Source organism: Monomorium pharaonis, chromosome 3 (genome assembly GCF_013373865.1).
Source record: "Monomorium pharaonis isolate MP-MQ-018 chromosome 3, ASM1337386v2, whole genome shotgun sequence".
In the NCBI taxonomy this organism is placed as follows: domain Eukaryota; kingdom Metazoa; phylum Arthropoda; class Insecta; order Hymenoptera; family Formicidae; genus Monomorium; species Monomorium pharaonis.
In genome coordinates this window covers 20,915,639-20,931,536 of record NC_050469.1, presented here as the reverse complement: position 1 = coordinate 20,931,536, position 15,898 = coordinate 20,915,639, and the positions used below count along the sequence as shown (strand labels likewise).

Here is a 15,898-nt window from a genome sequence, read left to right as displayed (position 1 = left end):
ATCTCATTTTAATTATTAATAGCTCGCGAATGCAGACGTGTTTCTCCCGCAATAGCTGGCATTGTTAGAATTTCATTCCACTAAAGGAATTTACTACGTTTATCTGCGAATACCAATAGTTTCCGCGAGAAACATCAACCGCAACCATTACAAGTCGTGGAGTAAAATACATTTTGTCACGAGGCGACTATTACATCTGCCAAAAAACGTCTGCTATTCGTCGGATGTATCACTTATGTAAGGAGTTGAGAATTGCTGTTTCATTTGTAAATCAGCCTCCGGCAAAAATTCATCTTGAATCGCTTAGTTATTCATAGCTACAATCCTCTTGGTTATTATTGCTAGAAAAGAAAAAAAGATATATGATCGCATCGAAGATGCATCTGGCAATAACATGACATTTGCATAAATTCTATCTTCGTCTATCCCGATCCGATATTTTTCGCAAGTAACAATCCGACGCGCGCACCTGATGCTACACATTCAGTACACTGGATAAAGGATAAATCTAGATAAGATCCGCGTACACACACTTAACAATCTCGCTTCCTGTTTACCAAATGCCCGCGGCTCACCGGCGGTAATTCGAGTCTTTGCGCGGCTACAGCGAATCATTGTGAAAAAGCATTTACCTGCGCGCGAGGTGATTGATGATTGCGTAACTCGAGATACAGACGTAGGTGATCGTTAGGTCGCTCGCCAGGCATGGATGCCTCTCTACCTACGTACCGAAAGTTGAATGCAATATCTCACACAGTGATAATACCCTATCGGATTTATTTGCGCTTGCATGATCGAAGCGATTTGCGAAAGGAGTAGATAGCGTTGCTGCACGCTTCTTTTTCAGGAATTCGTTAAATTCGAAAGTTGTGTACCGATAATTTTACAGAGACAATTTTATTTTTATCCACTTATCAACGTGTATCAGTACTGGCTACGAAAGATAATATTTATTTTGTGTTTCGAGAATTGCAATTGTAATAACAATATAAGATAAAAAGGTTTAAACGTTTAAAAATATATTTAAAGGGCCTTGTATAAAAACGTCTGAAACATGCTCTGAATTATTTTGGAACTTTTGAGATATAAAACAAAATAATATGAAACTATTATTTCTATACTGCGAAAAGAGCGCCGCGCGCGCACGGTGGTGTCAATCAATCTGCTGAGATAGGACTTTAAGTGCGTTTAATCGACGAAGGAATATATTTTCTCTCTCTCCCTCTCTCTTTTACTGCAACTTAGTCGTTACAAACTCATTTGGACATAAAACGCGTGCTTATTTCTTGGCTATCCATGACGCATTTATGTGCCGCGCAACTTTTGACTTTGCGTAATTAAGGCTTGCGTCATCATTCGTGTGATTATACTACTCTTAGGACTGCGAGCAAGTTAAAGTTTGACGTTTAACTTTTTTTAGTGAAAAAGTCTTTATAAAATTGTACATTTACATCATGACGCGACCGGCAACTATTTTATTTCTAATTAAAAGATCCGTTTATTATATAAAATAATTTAAAATTATCTAAGATTATTTTATTGTTAATATATAAAAAATTATTGCCGATGGAGATTACAAAACAAACTAAAATAATAGTAGCGTCTAGTATCAATGAGTGAGCATTCGTGATAATTTGCAATTATCAATACATTATAAAAATTGCAATTTTGACTGCTGTTTAGAATTATCGCCGATCTTGCAGAGAATTGTTTTGAAAACGCGTTTTGAAAAGTAATTAACGTATCCGGTATTTGATGATTTGCGTGATAAATGAACGTTTCTTAAATACAGTATCGTGATTTCTATTTTTATCTGGATGTTTATTTTAAATAAATGTGCTTACGAATCTGTAAAGATCGAACCGCGTGCAATCAACTGGAACTAATAAAAAGTTGGTTCTTTTGTATTTCGAGGCGGATAGACTTTTTAGTTGAAACAACTCGGTTAATCATTTGGGAATAAATAATTCAATAATTAAAAGAAACTGATTTACGACATGCAACTCGAACTTTAATGACCAAGGAATTCATCTTTAATGTGAATATTATTTTACACTCTGCAGAGATGTCAACATTTCACGGATATTACTCGCACTTGTAAGTACAATGATTTAATTTTAGCTATATATTTTGCTGCACATTTTAACTGTAATTATAATTAGCGAAACTGGGATTTAGAAATAACAGCAAAACGTAACAATGCTTGTGTGCCGACATAAAATTATTTTCATTCTGTTATAATTATACGTAATTAAATGAACACGTACGTACTTCTTACGTCTGCAAACAAATTTCTGCAATATTTTAACGCATATTTTTACGTTTTTTCGATGTTTCTATCAGAATACTGAATCAGATTACGTTCTACAATACGACAACATTAATGTATATCAATGTAAAATATTCCTTAAGAAATAGCATTCTTTTCAATCATCACGTAAACATATTTACATGGAGAAAAGGAATTTCGTTATCGCAGCGAAAAATCATTGCTGCCGCTGCATATCCGACGTGAAAGCGGCCAAAGATCGTTACCATTACTAATTGTTCGATATTGCAAAAGAATTTTACTGGAAAAAAATAGAAAATGTTTCTAAGGAAAAAATGTTTACAAAGCTTAATTTACTACTAAAGTAAACTTATTTGTAATTAAATTGTAATAAAAATTGTTTTTAAATATATTTTTTATTGTCCAAAATGATCGATTTGCAGATAAAATAAAAATTAAAGTATTATTATGGCAAAATAATTTCGTAAATTTAGTAAAAGTGTCTTCAATGAATTAATGTAGTTTTTAAGTTCTTTTACTATCATACGATAATTAGCAAAATTGATTGCAACAACGTGAAATATGTTATGCCAGCTTTCTTTTTCCATGTAACCAATAAGTATAATTTTGCTCACGTTTTGCAGAGTGCTTATCGATACAGTTATGCAATCGTTACTTTCCTGTACATTGTGAAAATTCAATTCAAATATAACCAATAAGAGATCCGCGTAAAACTAATTCTTTATCTTAGCGTATCATTTATCTTTGCAACAAAGTAAACTTGAGGATTTCTTGTGCAAATCGCAGTTACCAGACGTTGACGTATACAAGATGAATCAGCATAGGATGGAGCAGGATGTGTGTATAATACAACTCGTTTTAATTAAGACGCGATCTTGAAAAAAAAAGAACACAGCGCAGACCCTGCTGCGATCCTTGAACGCGAGAAAGATGCCACCGATAGCGGGATGACGTCAAAGCGTATGAGTTTTTTTTTTCAAAAGCGCGATGTGCACTTTATTCAAATGCATTCGAACGGATGCGTGCAACAATGAGAAGGAACGAGGAGAGAAAGCGGGAGTGAAACTGCAAGTGTGTTCACGCGGATGCGACCAGGGATGAGTCGGGATGTACCAAAAAAGCCACCAAGTTGTTTCTCTTCTTTTATGTCCACCGACGTCAGAGAACCGCGCGTGTACTGCACTATCACCGGTATACTTTTGTCTCTTATTCCACGGATTTTTTATTACACGCGAGAAAACGGATGAACAAGCGGATTAAGCGCGTGAGAAAAATCCAGGATATTTATATGGACTGAGAAAAGGTTCAGATAAGCATTAGAATTGTTAAAAATTGACACATTGATTATCTATGTGGCGATGATAGAAATACTACAAATTATTTTATGACGTAAATAGTTATTTATATAAAAGAAAACGTCTTGCGCGGAAAATCCGAAATATGACGTGTGGAATTAAGTGCCACATTTATATTAATCATTCTAGATTTGAAAATGATTTCTAAAATCAATTAACGAATGTAACGTCTTACGACAGCATAATATATGAGTATTTAATAATATCCTTCTCTGAAACATGCAGTGAAAATTTATGTGACAGTTACCAATAAAGAATGCATTAATAGATTATTATATATATAGATAATTAAAACAAAGAGAGAAAAAATTTTACAATACAATCAAAGAATATTCAAGAAAATATTAAAATATGCCTTTACGTAAATTATTATTGAGAATTGAAATTAGGAATACGCGAAATTAAACGGAAGAATCTTCTTTTAATATTATTAATTTTAAATATTTTATATTTTTAAAAAATGGATACAATATAATAAACAATATGTATAAATAAACTTATATTCTCTTTATTTCTCAAGATTTATAACAAAGATGGAAAGACCATCAATGCTGCAGAATTGCTTTGCCGAATTCTGCAAAATAAATTACTTAAATCTCATATTTTAAACATAATGTAACATATAAATGTTAAATATTTACTTTCTGATTATACACTTTTATATCTAATTAGATTGAATTGGAAGCTTTTAGCTTTTTAACTCAATTACGAAGAAAGTTGGAGAAAGTGAGTTCTGCTTCCCTTCTATAACACTTTAATCTCATCAATCCATATTGTCTATAATATTTTTATATTATCACGTGTAATTCGATTATTAATTTATGTACAGTATTATATTATACAGTGATGTATTTCTGTAATGCTATTTTTGCTCGTGGATTGCCTCGATTTTAGTTTTTACAAGCCATTCACAACAGCTAGTCACGATCGAAGGCCTCGAAATATGGTTCAGACGAGTGAACGATGATTTATTTCTCCCGTCTGGTCTATTTTCGTCACATATCTTTTCAAGCTAGTCCAGGATATAGTCGCATGTCCGGATGACCCGAAGTCGTTTGACACTTAGCAGAGCACCACGTGTGACTTGTCCTTGCCTTTGCAAGACGCCGTTTCCGGTAGGCAAGCGTAACAAAATAAAGAAATAAGGAAAATATTAAGCTTATTATCTTCAGTCTATTTTGAAATCTGAAATTTTAATAAATTAAATTATCATTCTTTTAATATGTCGGATATTCATGATAATCAATGTGTAGATTTTTCTTCTTAGTTGTTTAGTAATAATTAAAGATTGTACTTGATTACATTAATAATTGAAATAAATGTTATATTATAATTACACTGTCTTATTAATTTATTTAATATTTCAATAACTTATATGAGCTGTTAAACATTATATAATACACGTATTTCAAATAACACTTTATTGTTTTATTGCAACTATAATTGCACATCTAACAGTCAAGATATGGAGAAGAGTTTCGCAGAAACCATACACGTTTCTCATAATATTTAAACGAGGCAATATTTCAATCTAAGTAAAAAAAAAGTCTGATAAATGCATATTTATTCGAAATTGCATATTTATTCAAAGTAAAACTTTGATAAAGCTGGTTTTATCATATACCGATGAGAATTTCAATCATGAAAAGAAAACTACTGAAAAGGAGACAATTTTTGTTCATGGACTAATCAACGATATGCTCGCGTGTCAAAGTAACTTATCGCATGTGTAGCGTAACGTGCCCGACTTAAAAATGACGACGCCAACTATTTGCGAGGCATTCAGCGAACAGGGTCTCTGTGGTAAGAGTTTAATATAGCACGGTCATGAGTCTCAAATTCTGGGCCAATAATGTCATGGTTTTATCACATTTACTCTTCTTGATAGAAATATACAAAAAAGAAAAAATCGAATAAAAAAAGAAATTGTATCATATAAATTAAATTATTATTGGAAAGGGAATACTATTATTAGTTTTATTAATTCTTAATTTATTTATTATTCATATTTTATTTATATTTGTATGTGATAATTAAAAAATGCTTGAATAAAAAACGTAAGAAATTATAAAGTTTATTCCATCAATTTATTTTTATCTGCAAAAGATCTATGTGTAAAAAATGATGCATAGGCATGATAAAAACTCGATTGTATCTAATAGTTCAGAAGAATGTTAATTCTCTCTCAGCAGAAGGGCAAATGTAAATTTTGCAAATGATGAAAAAACGATGATGTAAAACAAATAAGCTTCCGGTGTTTACTTGACCGCGTTGCAAAAATAATATGGAGCACTATCTAGAGAGAGAGCGGATTTACGAACAGAAAACTGAGCACGTGCAGAACCGGAAGTGGTATTCGAGAAGAGTCAAAATCGACTAAACAGATAACTACATGTGTATATTAGATTTAATTTTGTTCTACGTATTCTTATTTTACGTTTTATCACACTATGCTAATGAAGTAACTCGTCTACCTTGTAAGTTTTAACTAATTAATATTTTATCACAAAAAATATATATACAATAATTTCTTTAAATCATATATAAGATTGTTTTCTTATATTTTTGCGAAGTTGATGCATTTTGAAAAAGAAAATCGCTGGCAATTAATTTAGCATTTATTTAATGATTTATACATTGATTAACAGATTTGCGAAATTTGGATTTCAATTAACAAGTGTCTAAAACAAGTATTTCCTTTGCAAAATGCATACATCTATATGATATCAATACTAGTTATATGTTGCGCGCGATATCTTTTACAAATTACATCATATCTCTCTCTTTCTCATGGGCACTTATCACGTGTGACTCATTGTGTGATTAAATAAAACAACACTGTTTGATTACATTAATGACTTATTTACTTGTCGATATATAACCGAAAATGTAAACAAAAATTTTATATTCTTTATTCTTTATTTTATGTTTAACTAGTTTTACGATCAGAGTGTTTGTATTGTTTTCCCAATAATGATATCGATAAGACAAATTTAATATATCAAGATTAATGACAAGTGATGAACACTTTTGATTTTTCTAAAATAGTGAAAAATATTCTGTGGCAATGAAATTGACGTAAAATCAAGTTTGCGTGCGGAATATCATACAATGGACGTTAAATAGGTGTTTGCTTTCTTTCGGACATAGAATATTTAGGTAGTTTATTTTGTCCATTACGAGCTTCATTAGGTATAACGTGACGTACTTTCGCCAACCGAACTTTCCTTTAGTCAATAAACCGTAACTCAGCTATAATTTCCCTTCTTGGCATTGAACCAATCTTTGTACGTAATCTCGGAACAATCTCTGTTCTCATTGCTCTCTAAAGTTTTATAAATATAATATACAATCCATATAGATATAAAAAAAATTAATATATATTTTTATAAATAAAAATATAGTGAGTATTTAATGCAACACTTCTTAAAATGTAAATTTTTAATAAAAAATTATAAAAATTACGATCTTTTTTATGCAAGCAAATATTGCGTTGTGATTATTATGCAAACGCATAACCTCGCATTATTTTGCAAAATGATATTCTCATAACGCATATCGCTCCATCCGATTGTTGTACAACGAAATCACTAGCTCCTGCGAGAGAGGAGAAGGTAATAAAAACTTATTTACGTAATTCCCGCACTTCGTTGCGTTAAATATTTAAATTACCCGGAAAGGTAGGTTCCTTTTATCTTCTCTCGTAGAAAGAAGAAAATCTCGTAATCCGGGATCTAACCATCGGCAAATGATCTCGACAACTAATCATTTCGATTATCTACGGCAGACATTTAAGACTATTTAATCTGTTACTACTGTATGTGTTTGACTGAACAAGTGCTTACGCAAAAACGGATGAAATATTAAAACTTGTTGCGTTTAAGTTGAAGAAATTAATTTAACGCTAGAGTAAAAATGAGTTATTATTATGTCCGGGAATTCTTGTTTCTTATTGAAAAATATATATGCAATATACACAGTTATATTCTATTGGCACTAATATGATTGGATATTCGCCATACTGACGGATACAGGAGTCAGCGGACACCGGTATTTGAAGCAATGTATTTGTGGTTGAGAAAGCCAGGCGAAGTTTCGCAATGTCAAGATACGTTTCGATCGAGCAAAGAAGACTGGATGTCGGTCGCGTTCCCCTTCACCAATCGGTTGACCAGAACTCAAACTCTGACTCCAATCTATCGCAGGAGCGTGTAATCTTGCCACTAATATTAATATTCTTTTCCTATTTCCGAGTATGCATTCAGATCTGTAATCTTTTCTTCCGAAATCTTAGTGAACAGATGAATCTTTAATTTTACTTATGCTTATTATTCATTTCATCAAAATATTACATGAAACATATTTTCAAATTTTATATTAGCTACGTATAATATGAACTGATCAAGAAGTAAAAAATTTTAAAGTAAATTTTCAATTTATGCCAATTTTTATATAGATGGCAGTTATTTATTCAGCATGTCAAACTTGTGGTATTGACTTCAGAAATTTAAATTTGCGAGTTTATGCAATATGTTTCTATACGTCACCGTCTTTAGATTGCCTCAAGTACGCGTGTTTCAATGTAAAAGGACATTCTCCGGAGTGGAATGTTCTAGATCGAGATCATTATTTAGCCGCTCTATATGCCTCAGAGATAGTAACGATAGAAGTTCAGTGGAATAATGCAAGGACGATAAATCTCCATCATTTTCATACCGAGACAAAGAAGAATCAAAGTGAAACACATATAAAATGAATTAGTGCATAGATAAATGATGGAAAGTAATAGTATAACCGTAATTATTGAAGACCATTCTGACGAATTATAAAAGAGCCAAGTAATATTAAATATTGTAATTGTTAAATATCAGTTCCCCTCTTTGATAAATTTATAATTTACAATTTGCTGATTATACATAAAAAATTTAAGTAATAAAAGCTTGAGTTACAGATGAATTGTATCGTTTGAGAGTATTAGAAAAAAAAAAAAAATCGCGGCATTGTTTTTTAAACAATTTTTCAAGTCTACACAGAAAAAAAACAAGTGTCCAATTAACTCTTATATATTCATATGAACGCAACAATATATAATCTTCTTAGAAGAATTTGGAAATCTTGAATTTCAAAAATATTATGGCCTTATTTCAATACTATAATTGTTATTTTAAAAATATAATATTATTTTGATAATTTTATTTTTAAAAAATTATAATCTTCGATTTAAACATACAATATTTTCTATCCAACATTTTTTCATTTCTATTCAAGAAAATTATTCTTAAACAACAAGAATATAATTTTCTTGATTAAACTGTATAAAATCTTAAAATAAATTTTTATTCAAGTAAATTTTTTTGATTTAACACAATATATAATCTTATTTTAAGATTTTAATTTTGAAACTAAAGGTATTATCAAAATAACAATATCTTTTTTTTCTGGGTATGATTCTCGAAATTATAAATTCACAAACATGTACGCATGTCAAGCGTCCTTCGCGCTAATACCCACGTCTCTAGCATAAAACAATACTCTATCGATATGTCCCAGATCCATGTGGCTATCGGCACTCACCTCGGCCAAAAGAATCAGCAGCAGTAGAAGGATGCTGCTGAATTTGGATACCGGTTGCGACGAGAAGACTTTACGATCCGTCATCCTCGATGAGTGACAAATTCCACCAGTGTCGAAATCCTTTTATTCTTGGAGCAATCTCTCTCTCTCTCTCTCTCTCTCTCTTGGTCCACCCCTCACCCAGACATTCACTGACACCTCACGGAATGACACCCACGAAGACACCTTCGGCGTCCAGTTAAGTAACGAGGAATGCGCGAGGAATGTGCGTGTCACATCGATCGATCGACTGCACTGGGACTTATCTCTCCGAGTCGCCGTGCGCCGTGCGTGTGATATCACAAGAAATCGCGTGTCCCACTCCGGGCACCTCGCGGTAACACCTGTTCGGTTGTTTGACAGGTACGCCGGTGTCGGAGGTAGTGACGATGGCGGAGGAGCCGAGGGATCGCGGTGGCAGGAACGTCCGCCGCTGCCATATCAGTCGGCGAACCGTGTGTCGCCGAGCCCCCTGGTTGACTGGAAGCTATACGTTATCGCGGACCCAAAACACCAGGAAACGATGACTCCGGTTAATGCGCGAATCTCGCGCGCCGCTGCTCTTAGCTGCTCCTGTGTTTCTCCCCACTCGAGCCTAGCGCATCCGCTACGTCAGGTGCACGCCAGAGTTATGTAAATTTTCCCAGAATAAGAACGATTTAATGAATCATTTCCCTCTGTTTTAGCGCTTGTCGTTTCCCCACTAAATTCCGCTTCGACGAATCTCACGATTTTCATGTCGGATTGAAATATTTTGACTCTTCTGAATGTCTTTCGCACATTCAGTTTCGCTCCTTGTTTAAATATATCTAAAGATGGAATGCCTCCTTACATCAATTTTGCATTTGTTTCTTTTATGTAAAATTGCTTTAGTAAAAGTTTAATTGATACAGCTAATAATTTTTATCTATATTTTTATTGTGATCGCCTTTTACACATTTTGACGTCTGTTTGACGTTGAAAATGTATGTCAACGACCGGTACATAAATGACTATGCTAACAAAGAAAGTATAATAGGCGTGCCTCTACTTTATCTCTCGCGCGTATCGTGTCTTTTTGTTCTGCCTTTCTTCATGTTGCTCTTAAATAGAATACCGGTTCTTTCGCTCATCAGGCACCTTTGTTTTCCTCGACGTTATTCTTGAAGTATATGACGTAAAGAAATCACATAACATTAACGTAGCAATGAACCGAAGAGGATTATAAAATTACTTCGCTTTCTACCAAAGAAAGGATCATATCGTGTGCTCTATTTTTACTACTATTTTATAATGCTCTCTCTTAAATATGTTATTCTCATCGCATCTGTCTATTGAACAAAAAATACGATATCATTTCTGGATTAGTTCCCTCCCTTCGTTACTCCGCGTTTTGAGTGCTCCAAAGTGTGGAGCGGAATAACGAACTAGGGGTGGCACCCTTCGGCGCGGTCAACGTGACAACAATGAGGTAACGAAGCAAGCTTCACAAAACATTGAAAATAGCTGAGAGATTGTTCGGTGATCGGAAACAATAATTTTGTCCGGAGAATGATCGATTTTTTTTCCTTCCATTTATCGTTTAAATGAAACCTTGTTTCCGTTTTATTGCGATGATATTTAATTCGTTCGACTATGAAATTGTTGGCTTACAAAATTTTTTAAATTTCAATAACATAAATCTTTTTAATACATCACGTCCATGTAAATGTCTAACAGATGTCTTCTATCTTGCCTCCGCTTCATCCGATGTCGTTGATAAAATACAAGTCGGCTTTACGACACGGAAACTTCGAGCGGAATATGAGTTGTGGCTAGACTATCTGTAGATTAAATCGTTCTGCGGTTTCATGTGTCCACTTATCCAAGAGACTTCCTTCTGTCACTCTTACTCGCAGTTCACGTGCAAGACTATCGCGCGTGAGAAGAACTACAGCGCGAAACGTCACAGTTAACGATACGAAGTCAATCCTCGAATCATCCGTCAAGACGAAAATCATGGGAAATCAAGAAGTTCCAAGTAGTTAGGAATACAAACGCTCCGTCTTGGTTAACAAAGGAGCACACCTGAGCATTACTCCGAAGCCATTGTCTTTGCCGCTCCCTAGACCCTCATTAAGCCAGTGAGGAATGAGTTAGACGCGCGTCATAAAAATGAACGAAACCTGAATATCAAAATAAACACCATAAAACAACACTTTCTAACTAAAAGCACAAGAGAGTCTTCTTTATCCGAGATCACCGTCCCAAAGGTGTCAATAAAAGAGAGACCGGGGCCACTGACCGTGCTCTTTCACCCGCCCTAATCACGATTCCTCAACGAGAAAGAGGACATTCCTTAAATACACGATCTTGTTCATCGGCGGGGTCGCCGATCCAGCTGGACATCCGTCTGCCGCCTCTGTCATCCTGCGATCCCAACGAACGACTGGGTAAAACGTCCTAGGAGATCCGCCAATGCGCCGGTCGCCGCGTGTCAACGTGTCGTGCTCCGAAACGGGATGGAGGCGCGGCGGCGAGGACGGGCCGGGAAATAAGCAGCAAACGAAGCGTTCAGCGTGCTCTCGTACGGCTGTAGGTGCGCACGGTCGACTGGCGCGCTTTCATGACGCCTCACCCGGTGCGGGCCGACCACCAGGGCCAACGGGACCTCGGTTGCTCTCTCAACACTTCACTCGTGGCTACGACCAGCGCCAGGCTAAGCCGCTCTTCGGCTTCGCCCCTCACTTCTGCCACCCCGTCGAGCAACCTGGCTCTCTTTCCATTCCGATTCTGGCTCTCTGTCCTATCCGCTTGCTCCGTCTCCCTCACTCTTCCGACCTGGCCTGCTCCGGCTGGTTATCCAACGCAGCCGCCATCACTACTGCATCCGCTGCCTCGACTCCCACCAACTGTCGGTCTGCTTTTCCCTTCTGGTTGTCGCTCCCTCTCACTTGCTCCTGTTGCATACATTGTATAAATGTACCTGGTGTATGTTACGTACGGATAAGAATGATTCAGTTGTGTGCGAGAAAGCCCAGTAGCGTAGCTATTATATCGAGAGGATAGGAATACTAGTTGCGGACAACATGATAATTGAAATTTGCGAATGTGTCTTTTCCAATTTCCACGGTGCAGTTGCGATATGAATAATCTATATTGTTTACTATGGATGCATCTAATTTCATCTTTTAGAGCTGAAATAATTTGCTGGCCACTAATTCTTTTTCAATCTTATGGTGTTGCTTTATTAATAATAAAATATTTATAATAAAATATGTGAATGTACATATAGCAGAGGAGTCTTAAAATAAATATATTGTCTTTGAAAAACTTCTTTAAAAAAGATACGTTGCGGAAAGAAATGTTTTTTTCGAAGAAGAAGAAAAGAGCAGAAGATACATTGTTTAATATTATTATTTCACCAATGACTATCAAATTATTGTAGTAATTTTTTAAAAATTAATTTTTCCCTACACACATGACGGTTTCTTTAACAACTTTTTTTTTACTCGTCTTTTAGAATCTATTTAAACTGTAGTGTCTAAAATATTATAATAAAAATAGATATATTATATAAAAAATTATTTTTAATTAAAAAAACCTAAAAATGCATTTATATACTTTCTTGATACTTTAATTTAAAAATGAAATTGTAAGAACTATTATACTTATGTATTTAGAAAGAAAATTAGACGTGATTTTAGCGAAATTTATTTATTGAAAAATGATATGTGTTTGGTAAATATACGGCAATCGATAGCTTCCATTTCTCAATCGCAAAACGTATTGTACGTGTCAACGTCAACGATAGATGAGAAAGCTCCCATAGACCGTGTCAATTCCACGCGCTGACGTTTAAATGGATGCGGCGCCTTCGCGAATCTGAAAAATCCCGAATGACATCTGCGATTTTACAAATTCATCATGTTAACACCGTCTCTCATATCTTCCTTTTCCCCGGGTAATATCGTTCTCCTGTTCTTCCCTGACGCGCACCCGAAGTAAGGTAAGACTAACACATTCGTACGTCACGTATACTTATTTTACGTGCACACGCGTAAAATAACGACTACATATACATCTCCTGTTTCTTCCTTTCGACCGTCATCTCTTGCTTACAGCCTCCTTTAACCCTCACCACACTTCGCCGTTTTCCCGGCCTTTGCCCTCCGCAGCGTTGTTCCTGGACCCAACAGCCGCCACCTGATACACGCACGCGTGCGCGCGCACACGTGCACGCACCGCACACACAACAATAGACAAATCTCTATCCGTGTACTATCTTTATTCATAGAAGTTGTTTCTCTCCCTGCACCTACGCAGGTGTCTTTGTAAACTTCGAAGTCAGAAATGTGGTTAGTGTAATTAGTACCCTATTGTAGATAACAATAAGCGTTAGAACTTCTAATTATGCGCCTTTACTTCAAGAAGCTAACGGGAGACGGAAAAAATCAATAACATGACACAAGTACTTGATTTATTCTAGAATCTTTATTTTACTCTAGACATACAGCACACACAACACACATACACACGCATACACGTACACACACATACGATACATACATTAAAAAAAGTATCACAAATAAAAAAGTAAACTTTTAATATTATATTTTACAATTTAGCATATTGCTTAATAGTAACTTTATGAATAGTAAGATAAGTTGAAGCAAATTGTCACTTAGTTGTAGTAAACAAAAAATACGTCTTAATTAATTTACATCATCGGAGTTACTTTCACTTCATATATGTATATATATGTGTATATCTTGTGATATAAAAGTGAGATGAATGTAAATAAATTTGAAGGAAAGACGCAGTAAAGTTTTTTTTTCTACTTGTAATTTGTAAGAGAATTTCTATAAATTGAAAAAAATTCTATTGTGTATCAATATACTATTCAACTATATAAATTATTATACATATTTACAATTATTGTTATAATAAATATAAATGCTGTACTTTAAAAAAATGGAAGGTTATTTATCGAAACTGTTTACACTATACGAAATCTGCATCATAGATATGAAGAAATTTAAAATGTGCGATACGGAGAAATTTATCTTTTATTTTATTGTATGTTTTCAATAAAACACAAAATAATATTAGCGACATCTATTATCATTTTAGCAAGCACTCTACACATCTTCTACTATGATAATTGTTGGTGGAAGAACACAACAAATAAAAAAAAAAATTTATAGTTTTATTTGTTTATAATCAAGATTCTTTCTTAATAATAACAAAATAATATTAATGTTTCGTAAATTTTTTTTAAATATTTATCTTCTTCTTTAACAGCTGACGGTAAGAAACACTCCTCGTACGTATGTACTTATGATCCAAAATAAAGACGACGATCAATGAAGCGATTTCGTCATTTTTGTCAATGACAACTAGCTATATACATACATTTGACTACCCACAACCTCGAATAAATATGTATACCTGCGACAGTATGGCGGCGGCAACTGACGTCAGCATTAGGTTGAGGTACCTTTTCATCTCTTCTTGTCATGATGTCATCGTCAGTAGTTGATCAGCAAACCTTTTAAGAATAAGCAGCTATTTCTTACCTATAGCTCACTAGTTATAAAAAAACCAATTTGCATATCAATCCGCATATTTTTATATATTTTTTTTACTTTACATTTTTTTAGACAGGCACTATAATAAACCAAAATAAAAAAGCTAATGATATTCTCTATTAGTATAATAATAAAATATATATAAATCAAAAACATTATTGTATAATATTATTATCAATAAATATTGGAATAATTTTATATTATAAGATTGTAACTTTCTTTATATTTTATTAATATTTTTTTAAATAAAAATAAGAAAATGTATAATAAGTAAATGAAAAGATAAGCATCTAAGGTTGTAATTTTACACAGAACTTTATATGAAAATTAATTTGTGTAATGTTTATTTTATAGAAATAAATTTATATTTTAACAGAATTAATTAATATTAAATATATTTAACTTTTAAAGATAAAAATGTCAAAGTAAATAACTGATTGTTTAAGTTGTACTTAATTTTGATATTAGTATACACTGGGAAAAAAATGTGATATTTGCGCATTATAATTGTACAGTAAAATAATAATTGTCAAGAATATTATTTTTATACTAATTATTACTATAATATTAGTAATAATAATGATATATTTATAGCAAATGCTTATTAAAATCTCTATTTTGATTATGGTAACTGTATAAGTTGCATAGAATGATATTATGATTATGATCATTTATCTTATTAATGTATCTTCTCGGATTATATAACGGAAATAATTATGCAAAATCTTCGATTACCTTAACTGGACAACTTGCGAGTTTCTGATGAAAGTTTAATAGCGTACCTACATATTTTGATATCTATAAATTCGCAAAAATTAAAAAATCTTTATCTATATTGTTATTTAATTGTACATTTGCTTTGAACTCAGACAAATTGTGTTGGAATTTGCACTACAATAAAAATTATTATTGATCTGATTGTGAATTGATTGAATGTAAAGCTAAACGTTTCGTAATATCGATAATCTTTCGATCTTGAAGCATGACGATCGAAGGTTTCTGCGGGTCGGGACATTAACAATTCGCGATCTATCGCGCATGCGCACGCCCTGGTCCTGTCTACCCACAACGGATTCTGGCGAGCAGTACAG

The 15,898-nt window shown here is 33.7% G+C and overlaps 1 protein-coding gene across 5 annotated transcripts in view; it reads right to left on the bottom strand.

Moving 5' to 3' along the window:
• LOC105834538 (tyrosine-protein phosphatase 10D) overlaps window positions 1-13,750 on the bottom strand; it is a 35,760-nt gene extending 22,010 nt beyond the window's left edge. For 4 of the 5 annotated variants that reach the window (XM_036284052.1, XM_012677094.3, XM_012677096.3 and 1 more), the window contains exon 1: window positions 9,220-13,749. In XM_036284052.1, coding sequence (XP_036139945.1) covers window positions 9,220-9,303 — 84 coding nt within the window. In that variant the 5' untranslated portion in view covers window positions 9,304-13,749. Of the gene's footprint in view, window positions 1-9,219 lie in introns of all 5 variants that reach the window. The other variant, XM_012677095.3, reaches the window with a different exon arrangement.
• Between the last annotated feature and the right edge of the window lie 2,148 nt (window positions 13,751-15,898).